Source organism: Medicago truncatula, chromosome 1, assembly GCF_003473485.1.
Source record: "Medicago truncatula cultivar Jemalong A17 chromosome 1, MtrunA17r5.0-ANR, whole genome shotgun sequence".
NCBI lineage: Eukaryota > Viridiplantae > Streptophyta > Magnoliopsida > Fabales > Fabaceae > Medicago > Medicago truncatula.
This window is the reverse complement of record NC_053042.1, coordinates 4,717,420-4,741,770: the sequence shown is the minus strand read 5'-3', so window position 1 is coordinate 4,741,770 and position 24,351 is coordinate 4,717,420. Positions and strand designations below refer to the sequence as shown.

Sequence of the window (24,351 nt, the reverse complement as noted above, 5' to 3'; positions counted from 1 at the left end):
GCTACACAATTTGGTTGGTTTGTTTAAATTGATCAAACTATTTTGGTTGTTGTTGGTTTTTGCTCCACACATCATAGTATTGATGCTTTGATGCGAGTTTGTGTGAATTCACAGTAATAACAATTAACAACTAATCACATCACAAGTTCAATGAATAGACAATTATAAAGAGTTCAAAAGATAGAAAAAAATGCACCAAAAGAATTAAACAGGATACAGTGGAACTGTCCATGTATACCCATTCATGCACCTTCAAATGCTATGTAAGTTATCTAATGAGGGTAATTTCTCACAGTATCTTCTCAGTTCTCACACCTCATAGCATGACTATAAAAGAAGAATGACTTTATAAACATAAAAGAAAACAGAAACAATTTAAGTAATATGTTTGAGCACTTTTCTGAATAAAGAAGATTTGTGCTTTTTCTCATTGCTAGTCTTGACTTCAAGCTTTTCCAACATGCTCTCCAACTCCTTCAGATGATCCTCAAGAACATCTATTTCTTTCTGTTCGTTATTCTTATCAAGCAAGTTGGTGGCCACTGTAATTGCATCGTTGATCTTTTCACTTTCATCACAAGAGAGCTTTAAATTAACATCCTTCTTCTTTAAAGCATTCTTGATATTGTAAACACAAAATTCCAATGCACTCATTACCTTAGCCTTCCTTAAAAATTTCTTATCTTCCTCGCGATATTTCTCAGCTTCTTCAATCAGTTTTTTAACTTGAAATGTTGTCAACCTTTCTTTTTCATTGGTTATGGTGATCTTGTTCGTATTTCCTGTAGACATTTCTTTAGCAGAAACAGTTAGGGTGCCATTTGCATCTATAGCAAAGCATACCTCCAAGGGTGTGCCACGAGGAGCATCTGGACACAAAAGATCAAACGAACCAAGCAGATTGTTGTCTGTTGCTCTTGCTCTCTCACCCTCATAAACCTTAATAAAGGTATCAGAATTATCTTCACGGGTAGCATATTCTTCTGTCTTCTTGATAGGCACAGAAGTATTTCTAGGAATCACCACACTCATGGTATCTTCATCAACAAGGATACCAAGTGACAATGGGGTAACATCTCGCAGCACAAAATTCGGGACATTCTTAAAACCTTCGCTCAAAATAGCAGCTTGGATAGCTGCACCATAAGCAACAGCCTCATCTGGGTTGATACTCTTGCACAAATCCTTCCGCTTAAAAAAGTCTTGCAATAGATCCTGCACTTTGGGAATCCTCGATGAACCACCCACAAGAACAACATCATCAATATTACTCCCGCGCATCTTTGAATCACTAAGACAACTCTTAACAGTTTCCATACACTCGTTGAAAAGGTCCATATTAATTTCCTCAAACTTGGCACGAGTAATAGATGAAGAAAAGTCTATTCCCTGAAATAAAGAATCTACTCAACAGTGGTGACAAAGGCGAAAGAGAGTGTCCTCTTTGCCCTCTCGCAGGCAGTTCTCAACCTCCTTAAGGGTTTTGCGTTCTTACTAATGTCCACATTATTCTTCTTTTTGAACTCCTCTACAAAGTAGTTCACCATTCTGTTATCAAAGTCCTCTCCACCTAGGTGAGTGTTTCCAGCAGTGGCTTTTACTTCAAAGACACCACCCTTGATTTTAAGGATAGACACATCAAAAGTACCACCACCAAGGTCAAAGACAAATATATTTCGTTTACAATCACTTTCACTTCTCTTGTCAAAACCATATGCAATAGCTGCAACAGTAGGTTCGTTGATTATTTGAATGACATTAAGTCCAGCAATGGCACCAGCATCTATGGTAGCTTTTCGTTGAGAATCATTGAAGTATGCAGGCACAGTAACAACGACATTCTTCACAGACGAAGTTAGATATGTTTCGGCAACTTCTCTCATCTTTGTAAGGATCATCGATGATATTTCCTCAACACTAACTTGCTTCTCTTGACCCTTGTACTTAACACTAATCATCGGTTTATCATTCTCACCAGTGATGACCCTAAATGGCCACAACATGATGTCTTTTTGAACAACAGAATCACTATACCTCCTACCAATTAACCTCTTAGCATCTGCAAAAAAAAATAAAAATTAATAGTAAATTCCCATCATCCATTTATCTAGCTAATAAAATCGCAATTGCATTATAATCAAGATTTTAAATAAAGGTTAGCAACCACAAGTCTATAATTTATTTTCGTTGTTGTAATCACATCGCATCTACGATTGAGATTACAACAATTGTATTTGATAGTCATTAATGACAATATCAAGAATAGCTACACAACTTCATTAGAGTAGCTTTTCTTTGTCAATAGATGATTTTTAAAAATAGAAATAAAATAATTTTCATTATGATAAACAAAACAACTTTTTTTAAAACCTCTAAATATTCATAAGTTATTTTAAAAACCTCTAAATATTAATCTCTAATAAGTTATTTTTTTTATAATCGGTAACAAATAAGCCCTAAATATCGATTTAAAAAAAAAGCCCTAAATACATTGAGTAGCAGAGAATAGAAATAGAAATTTACCAAAGACAGTGTTTTCAGAGTTGGTGGCAGATTGATTCTTAGCAGCATTACCAATCAACCTTTGATCATCAGTAAAAGCAACAAAAGAAGGTGTTGTTTTGTTGCCTTGTTCATTGTAAATAATCTCCACTCTGTTGTGATTCTCCAGCCACACAGCAACACATGAATAAGTAGTTCCAAGATCTATTCCCACAGCACGTCCTTCATACTTTACCCCCATGATCTTTCAAATAATCAAAAGAAGCTGAAAAAAAAAAAATATCAAGTCAAGATTATAAGTAGGAACTTAATTTTGAAACAATACATAGTATTTTTTTTCCTAAAACTCATGCATATTCTTTACCGGTTGATTTACTATACTAAGCGTGATTTTTTTGAATTCTTCTAATATATTTTCTAAGATTAGAAAGAAGTAGAACCTTTAGGTTTTGTTACCACAATGAACAACACTTTCTTAAATAGGAGAAACATAAATTTTGATCATAGCATAAATATGAATGACTAAAGAGTCGTGAGATTGATTATTTCCAATTTGATGGGATACATACCTTAGTTATTGGGCAAAAACAATACTCGAGCGGTGAAATGGTACATGTAGGCTGTAGCGATGGAAATATATAATAAATAGGTCACACCAAGAAATAATGAAAACAAGGGAAGGGTAAAGGAAAGTGCAAAGAAAAGAGAACATGAGAATCGAAAAAGATAAATAGTTTGTTGCAAGCTCCCTTGCCGTTCCTCTTTTTTTATTAAGATATTGTTCTTATTATCATGAAACTTAACTAGTTTTTTAATTAAAGTCTTATATCCTTGCTATAGATACTAGTGGATAGACGGGTACTAACTGAGTTACCCTCACATGAACACTATTATTTTTTTCAAGGACACTAGTTTTTTAATTAATAGTTTAAATAATATTATAAAATGAATAAAATAGTAATAAAAAAAGATTAAATTCAAGGGTAAAAATGAAAGAAAAAACCAACACAAAATCATGTATCATCTTTATATGTTGTTATAGATAGATTAATTTATCTAGTTTTTTAAGAAAAATAAAAAAGTGGATATATACTCCAAAAAGAAATATTTAACAGGAAAATATTTATTTATATTTGACAGAAAATATTTAACAGGAAATTGTTCACGGATTTTTTTTTAAATTGGTAAAATAGTTTTTTTAAGGAACTATATCTTCTTGCTGAAAAAAATAAAAACTAACTAAATCTTCTTGCTCTAGAAAAAAAAACAAACTAAATCTTTTTTAGAGGAAAACGAACTTTATCTTTTTTGAGAGAAAAAACAAACTAAATCTTGTTATGTTTAGTCTCAAAAAATAAATGAAAAGTATCACCGTTTGATGAAGGAGTGGAGGGATTAAATGTGATTATTTATTTTTTTGTTACAATTTATTTTTACTAATTGTTACTTTTGTCAAAAGATTAATTGTTTGTTACGATTCAGTTTGTTAACACATATACATAAGCATATCTTTGTTTTTTTTTTTTGGGTTATATTGAGATTTGGAAAGGGATTATTTTCACTAATTAATGAAAAGGGCGTTGATTAAAAAAAATTGTTATAAAAGATTTTGAAGGAAATATATTTTGTGAGAAGATTTGTTCCTATTTTATTAATTAAAAAAAAAAAAAAAAGATTTGTTACTTGATAAGCAAGTGATATAAGGCTAGGTCTTCGTAGTTAAAACTTCAAATATATAAATACCAGTCGATGTTCTTCTCTTCCTCTATTCCACAAAGCTTGATAACAAACTTATACTATTCACTTTTCTTCTTTTCCTCCTCTTTTTTTACCCGTCAACCCACTTTCTGTTCTTCTTATATATATTCCTCCTTTTCTTCATCTTTCACAACAACACCATGGAAGTCCCTCGAGATATTGCTTTTGAGATATTTTCATGGTTACCGGCAAAGAGCGTTTGCAAGCTTAACTCAACTTGCAACTCAGTCACTGGATTTTCAGAAGAAACGGTTTTCAAAAGAAAGCAGTCTCGCAATTTACTGGGGAGGGATGACACATGCCTCTTCATCCAACCCGAACGGATAATCCAAAAGTACGTAAAAAGAGTCGAGTTACATCCTCTACCTGAAGACAGACAATCTTCTGGTGTTCCTGAGAAGGTTCTTAGATTACTATCAAATTCAACTAGTGTCTTAGCTTCAGGTAATGGTTTACTTCTTTGCCAAACCATTAATGATCATGGTCCAATTGAGTTTTTCATATTTAATCCAATCACCAAGTGTAGGTCTTTCATTCCTACCCCAGAGTCACTTCAAAGAAATCATGATTTTGCTAATATAAACATCATGTTAGATTTCTCTTCAGATGATTACAAGGTGTTTCTTTTTGAAAACCCAATGGAATGGTCATCAATAAATTGCTATACATGTCGTGTTTATCATGAAAAGGAAGGTGTGTGGAAAACAATGGATAATGGTTTCCTTGCTGGTGGAAGAAACATGAACTTCGACATGAACATGTTTCACAACAAAGCCATTCATGTTATCTCAGATTGTTCTCATTATTTTGCAAAACCTAGCCCTTTTTACAAGCCATACATAATGTCTTATCATCTCGAGAATGGAAACTCAACAATGCTGAGGTTGCCAAGAGAAGCCATTAGAGGTTGCCATACCATGACTAACATGGGCATATTTAATTGGGGTAAGGTGTCAAGCTCGAAACGATCTATTTGTTTGGTGAAAGTAAGAAAGTCAGTTTTTACTGTTTGGTATTTGAAAGATTATGAGTCGAGTTCATGGCAGAAAGTGTTGAAAGTTAGAGTGAGAGGACTAGGATTACAAGAGAAAAATCCTCAAGTTACCGGGTTTACAGTTACAAATGGAGATATCTTGGTTTTTGCTACTGAAGAAAAAGTTTATAGTTGTGGTTTGAATGAAGAAAGATTTATGATGGTCGAGGAAATAGGGCAACACAATTGTCGATTCAATCTTCGTTTGTTCTCCTACTCAGACACATTTCGTTCTTGTGGGATAAATGCTGTGACTTGGAACTGATGTTTCAGCATGGAATTTGATGTAGTCCAACCAATACTACTGCTATGTGCGGCCAAGTTTAATTAGTAGATATTGTTAGTGCTTTTGAGAAGTTTTATCTAATCAGTTATGATCTTTGGATTTATTTTCTTTCATACAATTTCTCTTTATTCAACTTGATTTTCTATTTAGCGTCTTTTATTTTTTTTTCAGTTATGTTACTATCAATTTCTCTTTTATATTCTGGTATCTTTCTATAGCTCATGTTATATTTTGATACGCCCTCATGGTTCTAATTCAATTTACCTCTGTGATTGATGAGGTCCATTCAGATTCAATGCTATCATTAAATTCAACCAAGCATGTGTGTTCTTTTGCTAGAAGGAAAATTTAATACATATAAGTACACCTGATATTTTACAGGATTATTCTGTTCCATTAAATGGAAAATATATTAGTATGATTAAAAGGACGAAACATAAATCAGATAAGATTCTTGACCAAAAAAAATCAGTTAAGATTTCATATAAACGAGTACGTACGCATATCTATTCCTGTTAAAGACAAGTTATCATGTGTTGATGAAATTAGTTTGATGGTCTATATAATTAATATTCAAACGCATTTCTGTATTGTTGTAAATATTGTTTATATTTCAAAAGTTCAAATATAAATATTACTTAGAATAAGTGAAAAAATAATTTTAGTTGAAAATCATAAATTAATTGTGAAATTTTATTATTACTAAAATTATTATTGAAGTTTTGCTTTGACCGATTTTATATATATACTAACTAACCATTCCTTTAATTTCTCTTGAGTCATCAAAGCATGTCTTCGTATATAGGTGTCTTTCTGTATAATAGGTTGGCATATTTTTAGCAAACTATTTTGACTTACTTTCTAACGTGTTTATTAAGTTAGCCTAATAGAATCCCTATACCAAGAATTGGTCTTCAAAGAAGTAGTACTCGGTACATGTATATCCCACATGTTTATTGTGCTCAACGGTTAATTTTGGAAAATAGCCTATATAATAATTGTTTTGAGTAACACATTGAGAGTACATAAAAACCTAACTCAATTCTCGTACAAAACAAAATATATCACTTTCTCACTTCATTTTTCTTTCTGGTTACACTATCTGTCACATAAAATCTTTTGTGAGTTCTGAATCTTCGGCTTATCGGAAAGGGTCTGTTAAATCTTGGAAAGGTTAGCGTTTACATGCGGAAAATCCTTGAGGACAGTACGTTCAGCACGTCTCAGATCTATCTCATTGTTTTTGTTTTGCAGCTGTAGCATTTTATACAACATGTATTTCCTCAACAACAAACATGAACGGACAAAAAGAAGAAAATTTAGAGTTTTCCTATTTGCTCAATTCGCTTTGGTAAAATAAATACACAACAAAAAAAGAATGGTCTCCCTGGGAGGAATATGTGATGTGATCACTCGTCACATAAGCTAGAGCTCACTACATCCATTTAAGAGTAATAATAATGGTCTCCAATTTTCAGTCTGAGGTCTTTAAATTTTAGACATAAATTATTTTTATTCGTTACATTGTCACCATGATAAGGATTAAGGAGTCTTGTATGCATACCAACACAAAGTACTTTCCCGTCCCAAATTATAAGAAGAAGAAAAAAAGAACCACACTTATTAAGAAAACTAAAATATAAGAATTTGGAGTATAGTTTTTTGTATTTTCTTTGAAAAAAGTTTTATAATTTTTTACATTTAATTTTATGAGAATAAACAAAAGTTTTTTTTGGAAAAGAGATTTTTTTAAAAAACAAGATTAAATAGGATAAAAATTTATCTTTTTTGCTTATATTTTGGGACAAAGAAAATGAGTTTTTTTTGCTTGTATTATGAAGGTAAAATCGGAAGGAAAAGTTCAATCTAAAAAGGGAGTATTCCCTTTATATTGTTATATATATATATATATATATATATATATATATATATATATATATATATATATATATATATATATATATATATATATATATATTTAAATTATCAATTAAAAAAAAGAATTAAATTCATCTATTCTATAACAATTTTGTGTCATTGAATAATATAAGAATTTATATTATATGTGTTATATTGGTGGTGTCATTGAATAAAATAAGTATGATTTGTTGTAATTTAAAAGTTACATAAATTTATACCAATAATTTTAATCAAAATCAAATTTTCAAAAAAAAAAAAAAAATTGTTTATAATTTACATGAGTTAGCGTGATAGAAAGAGCCATCGGATAGATACGAGAAAGCCTGACAAAATTCTAGGAGTGTGTGTCAAGTGTGAGGAAGATTGTCGTGAAAGATGAGAGGATTATATTAACTAATGAGAGCACTATCAATAATGAGAAATGAGATGAACTAATAAAATTGTCCAATGTAAATTCAAAAGCTCAACATAAAAGTAATTCCTACACTTTTTTCCTCGTTCTCACCGGAAACGCCTTCTCCATAAATATCTATGTAATCTTTCTCATCAAGTTTGGGCTAATCAACAAATATATAAAGGGAATATACCCTTTTGGTCTGGGTTTTTCTTTTTCAAATTTACCCCTTCACTTAATTATGTTACTCCCTCCGTTCTTTTTTAAGTGTCGTTTTAGAAAATTTCCACGAAAATAGCAAAGTGTATTTTTGCATATTTTCTTCCTATTATACCTTCAATTTAATTCACCAATATATCTCTAATTTTTGAATTACACTTTATCTTTCCAATAAATTTAACATGTTATATTTTTCTCGTAACAAACATTTTTTAAGATCATAACAAACATTTGTTACTTACTATCTTTTTCTCCAACAAATTTATTTTTTGCACACTCTCACAACAAACAATTGTCAATTTTTTAAATATTGTGCACATCTATTTAATTAATTTAAGTCAATATAAAAATTATTTCAACTTCACAGTAATCAAAAAATCAGAAAAAATTAACTTTCCTCCAAATACTTTAATCAAAATTAGGACTTCAACTATGGCTTCAACCAATGTTAGATCCACACTGGATGAAGATAACTTAGTAGAGCAGACAGAAAAGAGCAACAATGGTACTGTTATAATATTTATCTCTTTACATTTGTTTAAATCTGAAGATAATAAGAAACAAATTTTGTTTTAAAAAAACAAATTTTAGTTTTCCAAATATATAGTATTAATTAGTTTTATTAAAAAAGATAAGAGTAACCAAACAAAGAACAAGATACGAGTAATTGATAAAGGGTATAATTGAAAAATCGTACCTTTAAAATACGTTAAATAGGAACAAAAAATTCACCCTAAAACGACACTTAAAAATGAACGGAGAGAGTATCATTTTTATTTAAAATATCAAATAAAAAATTAGTTAAATCTCCACAACAATAATAGGAACAAACCACAATAATAGTAACAATACTGAACACTAAAAAAAAACCTTATTTTGACCTTATGTTAAAAAAATGTTTTGTTTTGGTGTAATATTTTTTCTTTCAATTTTACCCTTCACTTAATTATTTCTTACAATTTTCTCGTTCATTACCGATAAAAGTGAAAATGTCCATTATTTCTTTAAAAATTCTTAGTACGTTTATGTGATTGTTTATACTTTGATCTTTTACGTCAAAAAACAATTATCCTATTTACTAGAAGGCAATTACACTAATGTGAATGTGCATGTCTAGAATTTACTTGGTGCATTATTTACCTTCTACGATAACTATTCTAGTAAGAGAGTGCTTATTCCCATTTTATCCATTAAAAATGTCTACAAGAAGACAAAACTAGCAAACTCTGAGAAATTCAAATGAAAAACATAAGACAAATCAAGCAGTTGCAAGAAATTACGAATGCATGCAGAGTAAGCACGATTGTAAGTGCAACGCATATAATCATATATTGACAAATCCACTAGTGATTTATCATCATTGAGAAGTCGTAGTTATAAAAAAATCATTTAGAGACAATGACATCAAGATGGTTAATCTTGATTTTGAAGGAAGGCTTCAACAATATGAGTTTGTTGATTTATTTCAAACTACATAACAAGCTTTGAATATAACAATATACTAGAAGGACAAAAGTCAACGTCATTGTTGTCAAATTAAAAATTCAATTGTACGTCAAGAGATCATTGTTGTTGATCATATGGTGAATCGTTAGTGATTAGGCAGAACCTATACACAATAGATTGGACACCAACTGCACTACTATAGAAAACATTGTGATGGTATCGTTTATAGTATAAGTTGTTGTTGGAATAAAGGTGAGTTTTTTGATGAAATTGAGAGAAAAGAGTAGAGAGAAAAAGGATGAGATTAGAGAGATTATGTGATTGAGAGTAATGGAAAGTGCTTTTGCTTTTCAATATATGATTTCAATTACAATTGGACATACAAGAGTTTATGTTATTTATATAGCATATAGTTTGTTACACTTGGTTACTTCACAAGCAAGCAATCCTATAACAAACTTGTTAACTAATTAAACTAAACATAACAAACAGAATTATATTCTAATAGTTGTGAGAATGTGGTGTCTAACTATATGGTCGATAAATTAGAGCTTCCAAACCAAAATCATCCATATCTATGCAAATTACAATGACTTAACAAAGTTAGTGAAGTGAAAGTCACTAAATGTTGTCTAGTGAGCTTTTCGACTAGTCCAAAATATCAAGATACATATGGATGCCATTCCTATCGATGCATGACACCTTGTACTTTGAAGACTTAGACAATATAATTGTTGTGCCTTGTATGACGGTTATGCCAATGCATACTCATTTGTTAAAGATGTAGTAAAAGTCAACCTAATTATGTTATCAGATTATCAGCAAATGAAATCGATGTAAGAAAAAAGGAATCAAGACCAGTGTCCTTGGTGACAAAGGAACAATTCAAGGTGAAGTTTCCCTTCTACTAAAAATTGAACAAATGCTCGCTAAATTCTAAATTGTTGTAATAGAAACCATTTTGCAGGGATTGCCACCAATGCGATATCCAACATGTTATTAAATTTATCTTTGGATCTATTCCCAATAAACCAACTTACATGTTATTAAATTTATCCTTGGATCTAATCCCAACAAACCAACTTACGGAATGAGTCCACAAGAGCATGTTGAAATCCAACGTCGAGTTAAAGAATTGTTGAAGAACGGATTAATATAGGAAAGTACTAAGCTTCAAGTCAATAGTGTTAGGCATCCTCATATAGATGGACTAACCGAAGTTGTTGACATGATTTTTGGAAACCTAATTCAAAGATTTATGAGTAATTGTGACAAGCACATAAGGCAATAAATCTTTAAAATTGAAAATTTAGCATGGATGCATCTATGGAAGAAGAAAAAAACGGTATCCAAATCAACCAAGTTTCAGGTTTTATCCAAGAGTTGATGGGCCCTTCAAAATAGTGCAGAAAATCATTAACAATGCTTACAAGGCATAAATGTCGAATACCTATGATGTCTCAGCAGCCTTCAATGTTGTCGATATTTCATCATATAGGGATGATGAACTAGATTTATATTCGAGGGTGAGTTCTATTCAAACCGGAGAGGATGATACATATCAAGATTAATCATGACCCTTTTCATTTGTTTCTCCATTGCACCACTATGTTATCAACTCTAAGCCACTACATTTAAACGAATTCATTTTTATTACAAGATCACGCTTCCATTGATGCATTAATTATTACTACTAATTAATTTGGACTCTAGGAAGATTAACGTGTTCATATTTATCATGTGTATCGAGAGGCAAATAAGGCGCAAATGATTTGGTGCGTGGACTATATAGATTGATTGTGTTCTATGGTCATCCTCCTCACAAATATTTTTTGTTGATTCTGTTAGAGTTTCTATGGTCAAATACTGTTTTATATGTTGTTAATCACGTATCTTTAAGGAAATTGAAGCATGACACGTTACTTGCAATATGTTGTGAATCACGTATCAATAAATGAGCTAGTCAATAGTTCCAACATTTTTTTATTTTTTTTGACAAACAATTGTTCCAAATTAAGTATAGAAGCAATGCTAGCTAATCAGAGGCAGCAAGGCACAAATGGTAGTAAAATGATTACGTATAGATTACAATCAAAACTAATGAATGATTATTATTTCTAAATACAGACAAAAGTTTTGGCTTTGAGTGACATGGGCGGTTTGGTAAGGAAGAAAAGAAAAGAAGATGATGTAGAAAGGCCTTAAAGCACGGAACACATTAGGGCAGTATATTCCATCGTGTCATAATAACCTATGCAGGTATTTGACAATTTTAGACACAGTTAAGAAAATATAATAGTTAAAAGAAAAAAAATGTGATTTTATTAAATTTAAAGAGAGGGATGATAAAATAAGTAAATTACATAAATAACTATACTACTATTTCAACTACAGTAAAAAAAATTTAACACAATACAATATTATTGTGTGACGCTTCGATTCTCCTCTAAAACAAACCATTAATACTATTTTGATTTTTTTAACCAGTGAACTCTGTTTTTGTTATATGTGATTAATTTTAATTTTTTTTGTTAGAAATGAATTGTATGGATATTTTTATTGCATAATATTTTTTTTTTTTGAGAAATGGATATTGTTATTGTAGGTATGAATATTATTAAATTTTGCTTTAAAAAGAAAATCAATGTAACGAACTTTTGTCGTTAAATTTTATGTGATTATAAAAAATATTAACATAAATCAATATTTTAAAATGTTATCTATAAATATCTATCTATATATATATATTATATATGTAAATGTCTCAAAATTTGTAAATAACTGCTTTATAATTAGACAATCCCAACCAACGGGTCAAATCCATATGGCATAACCTTATAATTGGACGAGAGATGCATATTTAACCAAATTCTATGATATATCAACGTGTTAAAAAAATCTTCAAAAGTTCCAATAAATATATGTGGGGACTAAGTTCAAACCTCTGTGCTAAGTTTTTTTTTTGTGGTGGTTGTGGGTTTGAATCTCAACCTTACATATATTATAGAGTAAATTATACTCCTCTCTCCTGAAAGATGTTTGAATTACACTCTCATCCCCTCTCCTCTTATGTTAAAATATACACTCTTCTCCCTTGAAAAGTAAAATTTATACTCTCATCTCCTATAATATGCTTGAATTAAAATCCCCTCCCTTAATAATTAAATATGGACTACACTTTAATCTATTTTAACATAAATAAATATTTTTAGAATATATATTAATTTTGAATCACCATTTAAAAAATATAATTTCGTTTCTTTATAATCTAAATGTCAATGACAATTAAATTTAAATATCTTGTAATTAATTTTATAATTTAGAGTACAAAATTCACTTTTAAATAACCATACTTAATCGACTTTAGTAATTTTCACATATTTTAATTTTATTTTGGGTTGTTTCATATTTTGTAATAGGGTTTTAAACTATATGTTATTGAAATTGTGAATAAAAAATAGATAAAGATATGTATTTAAAATTTGATTATTTTAAAATGAACCCACAATGCTATTTTTCTTTGAAGTGTGCAAGATTATTAAAAATATAAAAAATAAAAAAAAATAAAAAAATTATTGAGAGACTAAAGCGTAGATTTTAACTTAAGAGAGGAGGGGAATATAATTCAAGCTTCTCTCAAAGGAGGGGAATGAAATATTTTCTAATATGTTTTGAATAAGAGGGGAGGGAAGTGTATATTTTTAACATAAGAGGGGAGATGAGTGTAATTCAAGCATCTTTGAGAGAAGAGAAATGTAATTTACTCTATATTATATATATTGTTCTTACCAACCGATTCTTACCGAAAACTCGTGACACTTGTGTGCCAAGTTTATCAATGAAAAAGTGATTTTTAACCATAAAAAGGTGGATTTCTAACAATAAAGTTATTTAAAAAAAATATCCACAAAGGAAGAAAATGAAAAGGAGAAAGACTAAAATGCCAAAAGATATTCTCTCCGATTATATATGCTACCCACTTTTCACGTGATTCCACGTATCCCATATATCATATACACTTCATCATGCTTGTTATTTTGCACAACTTGTTCTACTTCAAAAAAGGGATGACTCATTCACTTTCACTTAGTCAACCCATGAGCCCAAAAAAAAAGGTGAAATGGAAATTTCATAACTTCCACAAGAGCCAACCACATTTAGATTCTATATTTATCCACATTTTTATTCTTTTAGTTCTTGCCTAATAATAACAAAAATAAACAAATCAGTTAGTCCCCACTAAATCCTAATAATCATCAATATTTTCTTCATTAACTTACACATTCACAGTATCTCCATTCCTATCATTTCCTATTTCACATCCTCTCTTTCTCATATTTACTTTATAAATAACATACTCAAAAGAATATTGCAACCTACAAGCTCCTTCAATAATTTTCTTCAAGGTTTTTAAATCTCAAATTTATATTATATACCATGAATGTTGATGATACCTCCAACACATGGTTTCAACTTGATCTTGATCTAGGTCTTGCCCTTCATGATCATTTTGATGACCATAGGAAGAGAGAAAGCAAGAAGAAAAGAGTGGAGAATCCATCAAAATGCATTAAGGCTTATCAAATGCTTACATTAGGACCATCAAAGGAAGAGAGTGAAGAAAATACTAAAATTCAACATTCAACATCAAAGACTGAATCTTGTGATCAAAATTTACCTACTCAATTTACTTCTCCAAGCATAGAGTCTTCATTTTCAAATTCCACTAGCATCAAGAAGGAGAGTGGAGAGGAATTTGAGGTAGAGATAGAAAAGGTGCCAATTACAAGGATAGGAAATTTTGATAAAGATTGTAACCCAAGGAAGAAACTTAGGCTCACAAAAGAACAATCAGAAGTTTTGGAGGAAAACTTCAGAGAGCATTCTACTCTTAATCCGGTACCTTAATTCATCAATATTCTCATATCTTTGGTTGCTTTAAATAATTCTTTTGCTCCTATACCATGTACTTTTGTTTTGATATTTTTATTTTAGTACTAATAACTATTTTTTTATATATATAGTAATTTTCTTATGCACACTCAATTGTGTGTAGCATATATAAAATGAAGAATATGATATCATTTTAAACGAGTTTTTTCGATGATAATTGATTTTATTAGAATTAGATATTAGTCTTGGTTGATTGTGTTTGGTCGAAGACTGAGAAGACCTTAGATTGAGTTTGTTTCGTAGTTTCAAAATTTATTCTCTTGGATTACATTCTCTAGGAATATTATTCCCACCAAAGTGTTTGGTAAAATCTTGATATTCCTAGGAAAGTTGGTAAGGTGTGTTTTATTTTTCAGAATAAATAATTTTCGAAAACAATTAATTTTTATAAACTTGTACGGAATATGATAATATTATATTTCTAACCTCATTTTTCTAGAAATGTCTGTGGTAACCTTGAAACAATCCCACCATAAAATTTATTAATTTTTCTGATTTGTGCAATTGCTACATCCAATGTATTAAAAAATTTGTAGCAGGAGGTATGTTGCTTTATTATTAATAAAAAGAAAATCTCATTTTCTTCAGAAGCAAAAGCAAGCATTAGCAAATAAGCTGAATCTGCAGGCTAGACAAGTAGAGGTGTGGTTTCAAAATCGGAGAGCCAGGTAATTTACTGCTACATGCGTTTTAAGATAAGTATCGTTTGAAGTTTTTTCATATAGATAAAAAATTTACAAAACTGTTTATCCATTAGCAATTGTCATAATGCATTACAAAATATAATGTCTTGAGACTTATATACACAAAAAAAAAAAAAAAAAAAAAACATTAATTTGTGATAAAATTGAAATAATGAAATTAATGTTACAGTAAAAAATAACTTTACTTTTTTTTTTACTGGATCACATACTTTACCTTATTGCTTCGTTAATAGATTAATGTTACTTTTTTTAAAATATAAATACTTGTTAGTATATTGTTAGAAGGAAAGGACAAAACCTAGATGGCACGGATCTCAACTCTCCATGTTGTGCATGTAGAGGATACTCGGTTTATACACACACAAAAATGTTAACAACTAGGGTCAAACCCTAAACCTCTTTCTTAAACTCTTTCAACGACTCAACCCTTTGACCACATATTTTCCCTTATCCCCCAAATTTTGTGAAATTTTATTTCTTGGATACACTAATGATTATTATGTACATGTTCAGAACAAAACTGAAACAAACGGAATCTGATTGTGAGGTACTGAAGAAGTGTTGCGAATCTCTAACAGAGGAGAACAAGAAGTTGCAAAAGGAGCTACAAGAACTAAAGTCAATGCAAACAGTGGCAGCTGCATCCTTTTATATGAAGATTCCAGCAGCAACACTTACCATCTGCCCTTCATGTGAGACAATTTGTGGTGGCAACAACAATGGCTCCTTACCCTCGACAACATTGCTTATTGGCTCAAAGACTCATCATCATTTCCATAAAAATAATAAAAATGATGATAATTATCAATTTCCCCATTCATCATCTGCAGCATGTTAATTCGCAAGACTTGTTTGTTTGGTATATATCCTAGGAAAACTTTTTGGTTTGATGCATTATGTATGATAATTTGCAGTATGTAGTTAGTTAGCAATACGATCACATGTAATTAAAAATATATATTTGACATAAATCGGTTACCACCACAAAAATCCAGTTTTCTAAAATGGACGTGTTTATGTACATACTTACAAAAATTTGTGTTATGTTGATGAAAATCGGCTTAAAAGGTGAAAACTTTTCCACTTATAAACTCGTATTTATAGATAATGTCATATAAGAGTTTGTTTGGATGAGGTAATTGACAAATTTTAAGGAATTTAAAATTCTAAGCATTCAAATTATTCAATTAAAATGCTTTCATTTTGGAGCTCTTTCACTTTTTATTTCTGGGTGAATGTGGCTCACCTAGGGTAAATAGAATCTTGATTTAGCTCCCTATATAATATCGTTATGAGTTATCAGGAGCACACATTTTTAAGATTGCCTTGATATGATGTAAGTTATCATTATTGCCGGTACAACTTATAATTTAATTATTATCTTTTAAAAGCTAACTATAGAGAAGAATCAAATACTCATTAACTTGTATCTAATTAAGGCATAGCTCAAATGGTTAAATTGAGACTTTTGAAAGAGTTTGAATAAGAGGATTAAAGTTCAAATCTGACTACTAACATATAATTTAGTAACAACAAGCATATGCTTATACAAATAATCCTCGATAACTTAATTTTTGTATGTGAAAAGAACAGCTAGTTCCAAATTACAAGCATAACTAACTATTCCTTGCTAAACGCTTGGGATAAATTGATATAAATAGACTGAACAAGATGAATAAACTACCAAGCATAACTAAAGTGATTCCCAACCAATAACCAATTACACATCTCATACCAAACATATATAGTGAAATCACGCGTACTAAATATATGATTATCTAATTCTAGTTGTCATGAATAGAGCACAAAGAGAAGCCTTAGTATCCGACGTTAAAGAGTCATATATATAGGATGAAAGACACTCTGAGACAGTCACAAGTATTTATAAGTAAAGATAATATCCATCATAAATGAGTTTGTGAGATTGTTATGAGTCTCACATCAAGTAGATTAAAGTGCTTGATGTGGTATTTTAGGTCATGAGGTTCTCCCACTTAATGAAATGGTCTTCTGCGTTGGGCTCTCCTTATGGGCTTAAATTTTAACATCTGTTGCTTTCATTGAGAGTTGGACCACTGCAAGGGCTGCATATAGGCTAGATTAAGTTGTTCCACCGAATACTCCTAATCAGGTATATTAAAGTGTTTGATGTGGATGATAGATGATATGAACATATGAACAAGTTTTTATTAATGAAAGGTGATCCTCACTTCACAAATTGATTTTGTGCATTGTGTTAGAAAATGGCAATCAAACAATTAGATACATATAAGTTTTTTACGCCAATAAATATGCTATTTTTTTATTTAGTCATTCTAAAAAGCTCTTCAAACAATGATCCTCTAAGCAATTTCAGCAAGTTCAATCCTCGCTGTAAAATAAATCAAAAACATACTAACATAAAAAATTTACTCCCTATAATCTTATTTTTGGTTTTTGCCCCTCTGAGTGTCACATGTGCACCAATTAACAACAACAAACAAAAATTATTGACAGAAAACAATTAAAGGGCAAAAAATAGACACTTTAAAAACGAAAAATGATGTATATAGGAATAAAAACCATATATATATAAGCAACGTAACATAACCTCAACATGATAACAAAACAAGCAATCACAAGTTTTCATGATTAATACACGTTCTTTTCGTAGTATCCTTAACAGATTTCACATAATATACATAAGCCTCGAATTGCAAATTTCTTCTTCTGAGCACTCCAAATACCACAAACTAAAGTTACTCCACACACGACTCATTTAAGGTTGAAGTAATAATCAGACAAAATCTGCATTGCAACCACAAACATGAGACATTTAAAATCCAACAAAGTGCAACATATAATGAGTTGTCACTACCAGATTGTAGTACGTAATTACATGGAAAATAGAAGCAACAGACACTGACAAAGAAAACAATTAATATGGGAAAAACTGAAACATTCACACTGCACAAGCATAACCAAGTTTCATGTTATGCTTGTCATAATACTTTGAAACTAGAACTATATATAAATATAATGCTGACTGATACAGTTTAAACAGTCTTTGATTGTTTCACCTTCCACTTAAACTATATATAATATAATATAATATAATATAATATATAAAGTGGTCATAATATTGAAGATAAGTCCGACCACCACGCCGACATTGGTGTCGATGTGCCAGTGTCAACGCTTCATATATCATAATCATGGCCCTAAACGGTAGGGACCATCAGCCATGTAATGACCATCCATATAAAGAGCTGCACTCTGTGGATGCAGTCCATCCATCACCATAAACTGCATGTCTTCTGATGGTTTCCAGTGCCTCTTCCTTTGATTTATGAACCAGTTATTTATTTGCTTCTGGTCCAAACCTGTTGACTCAGCCAATGCTACCTTCTCTGATTCCTATATAGTGATCATATCATCGAAACACAAGATATTAATGAAATTAATTTCAAATGAAGAGTGTGTGAAGAGAGTAGGAGATTTATAACTTACCGAAGGATATGGCCATTTGTAATGCAACTCCCACCAATTAAGTAGCTTTTGTCTAGCCTCTTTAGGCAATTTTCCTTTCTTTTTCTTCTTGGAAAGTTCTTGCTTGAGACTACTTAAGTAACCACTATATTTCTTCAGCAAGTGGTTTTTCAATTCACGGTCTTCTGCTCGAGGATCAATCTCTGGAAGTTGATCTGTTTCTCCACCACTATTCTCTTGATCCTCTTCTGATGAACCAACGCCTTCATTTTTATCATCTACTCAACAATTTAATTAATATATGTCAACCAACGCACCATTAGATTAGATTTTACCCTAAGGTACAATTTAATTAAAGAAATGGGCGTGGTATTTTACTAAAAAAAACGTATTATCCACCTTTAAACTCTTATTTTTTTTGGTACAACATTTAAACCTTATTTAAGCTAGCACCCAATTGTTTATTTATGACTTTTTTCCCCTAAAACAATCATGCAATTATTCAATATACTTACAAGATAATGCACAACACCTTATAGTTGCTAATTAACTTTAGGTGCACGTAATTAGTTGTAAAATGAATGTAAAAGTGACATATCGGATACAAGGTCATCGACATGAAGCAGTTATTGACTTAAAAGACGAAGCGGGTATAAATAGTTCAGTGTCAAATAAGTGGGAAAGGTGTCAATAAAGTAGTTATAAAATTGATATGTGTGGTCTGTATTTTGAACAAGATATATCAATTTTTATCAACTTAAATGTCTCTGATAAATAAGATCAAAAGGAGTATTTAATTCGGACTCATTGAGTATGTATGTTGAACTACGATCCTCTTCATTTATCAAAATAATTATACGATATCATTTGATGAGATATGGACACAAAAAATGATAGTGGATCCTACTAGGGTCTATGTGAGTGGATTTGGATTGATTTTGGCCAAACCCAAAACCGAACAATACAAAGTACATTGATTTGGGTGAGATAAAATAACCATCCGTTACATAATTTGGCCAGTTTGGATAAACCCACTTATTTACTGAAATTTTTATTTTATCAAAAAAATTGTTTACACTATTTTTTTAACATCATAAAATAATAAGTGATAATATAAAATAATAAATTATATCATAAGATACTTGCAATAAATCAAAGTTGCATGACATAAAATTTCATTAACATAAAAGTAACCAAAAAATGCAACATGTTATTTTGTAACTCTAGCATGTTTTGATTTTCAATATAGAAAATGAATTTAGTTAGTTTTAGAAATTATATATGACCAAAACCTTTGGTATTCTTATTATTCTCTATGAAAAAAAAAAATTGAGATTTGGGTAAGTGGGTTTTTGGGTTTGGGAATGGTTTTACTTGAATCCCACATTCTTTTATGGGTGTTTCATTCTTTGAAACCATACTCACCCGATTACCCGATCCAACTTACATTTTCTTTGTAGTTTTTTTGAGAAGCACTGGTTAAAGAATTAAATGTAAAACACAGGTAAAGTTTTCAAGGGAAGCACCTGTTAAATTACAGTATTAAAAGTTGTATGATCAATTTTTCAAAAAGTCTAACAAATGTAATTTTTCAATTTAAAATATCAATGTTAATCGTTTAGGGTTTATGCATGAATATTAAGAAAATGATTAATTGTGTTGATTTCAATGCTAAAATACCATCATTAATGATAGTTAGTGGAGTAATTAAGTTGAATGAAATTCAATAAATAAGGATATAATAGTGGAAAAAATAAATAATGTTGCATTGGTATTGTAAAGTGACAATTATTTTGAGAAAAATAAAATATGCTGAAGAGACAATAATTATGACACGAAGGGAGTAGTTAGCATAATTTTTTTTTTAATCAAAGAAATGAAAATACTTACTCCCTTTGTCCCAATTTAGATGAGTCTTTTGTCCATTTCACACTTATTAAGAAAAATGTATTAGTGAAGGGGAGAGAAAAATAGTTTTAAGTGCTCTTGTGAAGTATTTTTGCATTTACCATAATCACAAACGCAAAGTAGAATATATTGAATTAGGAGTGATAAAAGTAATATTAATTATAGTTAAAATTGAAAGAAAAAAAAGTAATTAATAATGTATTGAAGAGTGAAATTGGTCAGTTATTTTAGAACAATTTATTTTACAAAATATTCACTTATTATGGGACAGAGGGAGTATAAATGAAGATCATTTTAACTTAATGGAAAAACTTTGGTGCTTTTTCCTTTGATATCATTACGTGTATTTCGTTTTTTTATATGGATGAGAATGTTGGATAAATGATTTAAATGAAAGAGAATAATAGATAAATGATTAAAATAAAGGGTTATGCTAATAAGTGCCTTTAGACAATCCACAATAGTGATGTCTTCACTATTTAAGATCCGGTACCTAAGACTCGAGAATTAAGACTCTCATTCTTAAGTGGATCCCACGCTGCTTTTTATTAAAATAATCATTATATTGTTGGAATATAAATGATGAAGAGTTAGTGGTTGGATCAATTTAGACCTTTTGTCAGAGGGACTCCATTGGAGTGACTCAATACTTATTAAGTACGGTTATTAAAATAGTGATGTGTTCACGTGGAACCCGTTTAAGAACTCAAAATTGAGGATCCATTGTAGATGTTCTTAGGACACTTGTTAAAGAAACCAAAAGTAGTGACTATGTTTGTATTGGATTCATGTTAAGCAACTTAAAAAGAACAATTTTACATCGGAAAACACAATATGACAATTTTTAAGAAGTTGAATGCACACCTTTTAATATGTGTATTTTTATAATAAGTATCTTAACATGTGCCTTGAAGGCTCAAGTTAGCATTTACTTAAAAACAAAGGCACAATCGCACTAAAAACTCCTTTCTACAAAAAAAAAAAAAAAAAAAATGGCACTAAAAACTCCTAACACTACTAGTACTCCTATGTTGGGGTTGGATTGGAACGGCATCCAATGTGTTTTTTAAGAAAGAATGCAAAAGAAAAGAGAAAATTAAAAAGTGATTAAAACGGCATTAGCGGTAAGACGGCCGAAAAACTGACCAATGTAATGATGAGAAAGAGTAGTAATTCCACAAAACCCAATGAATCCTTCGAAACCGATAAACACGAGAGTTTTAGTCAGTAAAATACATTGATTAACATGGAAACCCTAGAAGAATAATTGTCAGTCAGAACTCAGGAGCTAGCTTGGGAAATAGAAGCCTAACATGGAGACGCCAACGTGTGGATTTGGGTTTTAGCAACAATAAAAAATGAAATAGTAAAAAATTCGTCTGGAGTCGTGAAGTATGAACAAATACAGCCTCTAGAAACATACCAGTAAATGTGATATTTTTTATAAAAAAAATAAAAATAAAAAAAAATATCATATTTAGAAAGTACTAGCGATTAGGGTTCTGTAGATGATGAAGAAATATCATCTTCAGTTATATGGGTCCCCTACCCTTCTGCTCCCACGATTTGAAAGCATGTGAGATTTTTGGTCAAAATTTCCAGGCTATGTTCAGAAACACTCGAGTTTACGAATTTCAAGAGCTTTCACAACCCGTCACTCACACATCAGTCACATTACTCTTAATAGTCAATAATCCAGAATTAATTAATGACCTCGTTTTAATTTCAGTGATATTAGTAATATAATAAAACAAAACTATTGAGAATGAATATTGAATTGAATATATTAAGAGAAAAGATAAAGTACTACTACTACTCACCAGGGAAGATCCGAAGGGGTCCATTGCAAAGTGTATTTAGCTGTGTTTCTATTCTTCTCATGAAATCCATAGCCTCTTGTATAGGCCTTGTTAATTCCTCTCTATACTTCACAAGCATATCATAATATGCTTCCTGTTAAACATAAACATAAACACCATTTCAACGTCCAAAACCACAATCTATAAGTTCTATAAATATAGATACAGTAATCAACTAGATTTTTGCCGACATAATTTAAACTTATTGATTATCAAGATAAAAACCCAACGAAAATAATTTTAATTCTAGAAAGAAAAAAAACATAAACTAAAACAAAAAATACCCCCTTGTACCATGAATTGGTCTAGTTCTGGATCTTTAGAAGTTTCTCTCGAGTTAACTGAAGATCTTTGCCGTGCTTCAAATTCTTGCCTAGACGCAACCAAACGAGCCACCACTTCCGGTGGAGCTCCAATCTACATATAATTTGTTTAATTAGAGAGAGATAGCAATTAATTAATATAAAAATTAAAAATATATATATAAAAAATGGGGTATGCTTATTTAAATTGTTATCATGATGGTGGGAGTCCAAATTTAATTCTTGACTGAAACAATCATTAATTATTGATTATAGTATTTTACTTATCTTGAAGGGAAGGGTTAAGAAAAATAAATTGTTATAATGATGAAAATGAATAAAAATAATAATTAATTAGTGACCTTTTGACAATCCATGTAAGCTTGTAAAAGACTAGAATATTGAGGATGAGCAATGATTTTGGCTTTTATAGCTTCAGCTTCAACATTAGAACTGCTTGGACTCCCTCCTCCTCCTTGATGATGATGGTTATGCATAATATTGGTGTGTGGAATAATATTTGTTCTCATTAAAGCTGGGTAATGAAAAATCGGAGTGTGAAGTTGTGAAGTACTATTTGCTTCAGTTTTCACAGCAGAGTGTTGTTGATGTTGTACTTGATCAGACTGAAAACAATTGTCTGATCCATGAAAGTTGTTCATTGGAATCTGATTATGTTGATGATTGTGTTGGTGTTGGTGTTGGTTGTTTCCACTAGCAATGGAGTATAAGAAATTTGGCCTTGAATTTGGATTTGGATTTGGATTATTAGTGTATTCCTCCATTTAACTCAAATTTAAGAAACCAAATATCATATATGTTTAACTCTCTCACTCAACTCAATTCTCAAAATATAGGGAAAATGAAAAAACCCTACTTTGTTGTTTTATAGAGTAATAAAAATTATGGAAAGGTCAAGAACTTAATTGAAACCCTAATGAAAACCATCTTTGAGATTGTTTATATAATGAATGAAATTTAGGGACAACACAAGTGTAATTTTGTGTGTGTTGGGGTGAAGGGGTCCAAGAAGTTTCAAAAGCCAAAAGTTTAAGAGGTTGAGAGATGAGTGAAGATGATTGGAGCTTATAGATTTTGGGCATTGACAGGGTGGAGCAAGTAGAAACCAGCAAAACTCTCACATGATGTGTTGTTGTACGAAGAAGAGAAAGATTAGAGAGAGAGGAGAGAGTGGTGGCTTTAGTCCAAACCGGCAATGTCTTGGAGATGGGGGTGGTTGACAAGACTTTGTTTGGTTGATAGAAATAAATATGAAGATATATTTAAATTAGAGAATGTTAATCATTGCCTTCGGAACATTGGATAAGGAAATAAAAATAAAAATATAACATTGGAAAATAGTAAAAAGTGATAAATTTAACTTTTTAAAAATTAAAATGTTGTTGAAACTAATGCAAAGCTTCTATAATTATTGCTTTGAGAGCAATGGTTAGCGCGACTCATTTAAATATTTTAAAAGCCAAATGCAGTGTAGTGTAGCTAGGTTTATATTTTTTTAATTTCTTTGCTTTATTTGCTAAAGTTAGTTTTCTTTGCTATTAATTCTCTGTAGTTTGTCTCCTAATTGATTTTCCTTTT

At 30.5% G+C, this 24,351-nt stretch overlaps 2 protein-coding genes and 1 pseudogene across 2 annotated transcripts; 1 reads left to right on the top strand and 2 right to left on the bottom strand.

Annotated features, from left to right (window-relative positions):
* Window positions 1–375: 375 nt before the first annotated feature.
* LOC25482025 (heat shock cognate 70 kDa protein-like) lies at window positions 376–2,743 on the bottom strand (annotated as a pseudogene).
* An 11,061-nt stretch (window positions 2,744–13,804) lies between these two features.
* Window positions 13,805–16,220, top strand: LOC25482022 (homeobox-leucine zipper protein HOX15). Its single transcript, XM_013610479.3, has 3 exons — window positions 13,805–14,457; window positions 15,100–15,179; window positions 15,729–16,220. Exons 1-3 carry the CDS (start codon window positions 13,996–13,998, stop codon window positions 16,051–16,053), a joined length of 867 nt encoding a protein of 288 aa, XP_013465933.1. The 5' UTR covers window positions 13,805–13,995; the 3' UTR covers window positions 16,054–16,220.
* A 1,765-nt stretch (window positions 16,221–17,985) lies between these two features.
* LOC25482021 (homeotic protein knotted-1) lies at window positions 17,986–24,004 on the bottom strand. Its single transcript, XM_013610478.3, has 5 exons — window positions 23,115–24,004; window positions 22,745–22,867; window positions 22,412–22,544; window positions 18,705–18,961; window positions 17,986–18,611 (listed from the first exon to the last, which is right to left on the bottom strand). Exons 1-5 carry the CDS (start codon window positions 23,535–23,537, stop codon window positions 18,408–18,410), a joined length of 1,140 nt encoding a protein of 379 aa, XP_013465932.1. The 5' UTR covers window positions 23,538–24,004; the 3' UTR covers window positions 17,986–18,407.
* Window positions 24,005–24,351: the final 347 nt, after the last annotated feature.

What these genes read in the sequence shown, in the direction of transcription:
- LOC25482022 (XM_013610479.3), top strand. Translation starts at nt 13,996, where the DNA reads ATGAATGTTGATGATACCTCCAACACATGGTTTCAACTTGATCTTGAT. An exon ending in AGCATTCTACTCTTAATCCG is followed by an intron (nt 14,458 to 15,099) that starts GTACCTTAATTC and finishes CATTTTCTTCAG; the next exon opens with AAGCAAAAGCAAGCATTAGC. An exon ending in TTTCAAAATCGGAGAGCCAG is followed by an intron (nt 15,180 to 15,728) that starts GTAATTTACTGC and finishes GTACATGTTCAG; the next exon opens with AACAAAACTGAAACAAACGG.
- LOC25482021 (XM_013610478.3), bottom strand. Translation starts at nt 23,537, where the DNA reads ATGGAGGAATACACTAATAATCCAAATCCAAATCCAAATTCAAGGCCA. An exon ending in CTTACATGGATTGTCAAAAG is followed by an intron (nt 22,868 to 23,114) that starts GTCACTAATTAA and finishes AATTATATGTAG; the next exon opens with ATTGGAGCTCCACCGGAAGT. An exon ending in CAGAACTAGACCAATTCATG is followed by an intron (nt 22,545 to 22,744) that starts GTACAAGGGGGT and finishes TATGTTTAACAG; the next exon opens with GAAGCATATTATGATATGCT.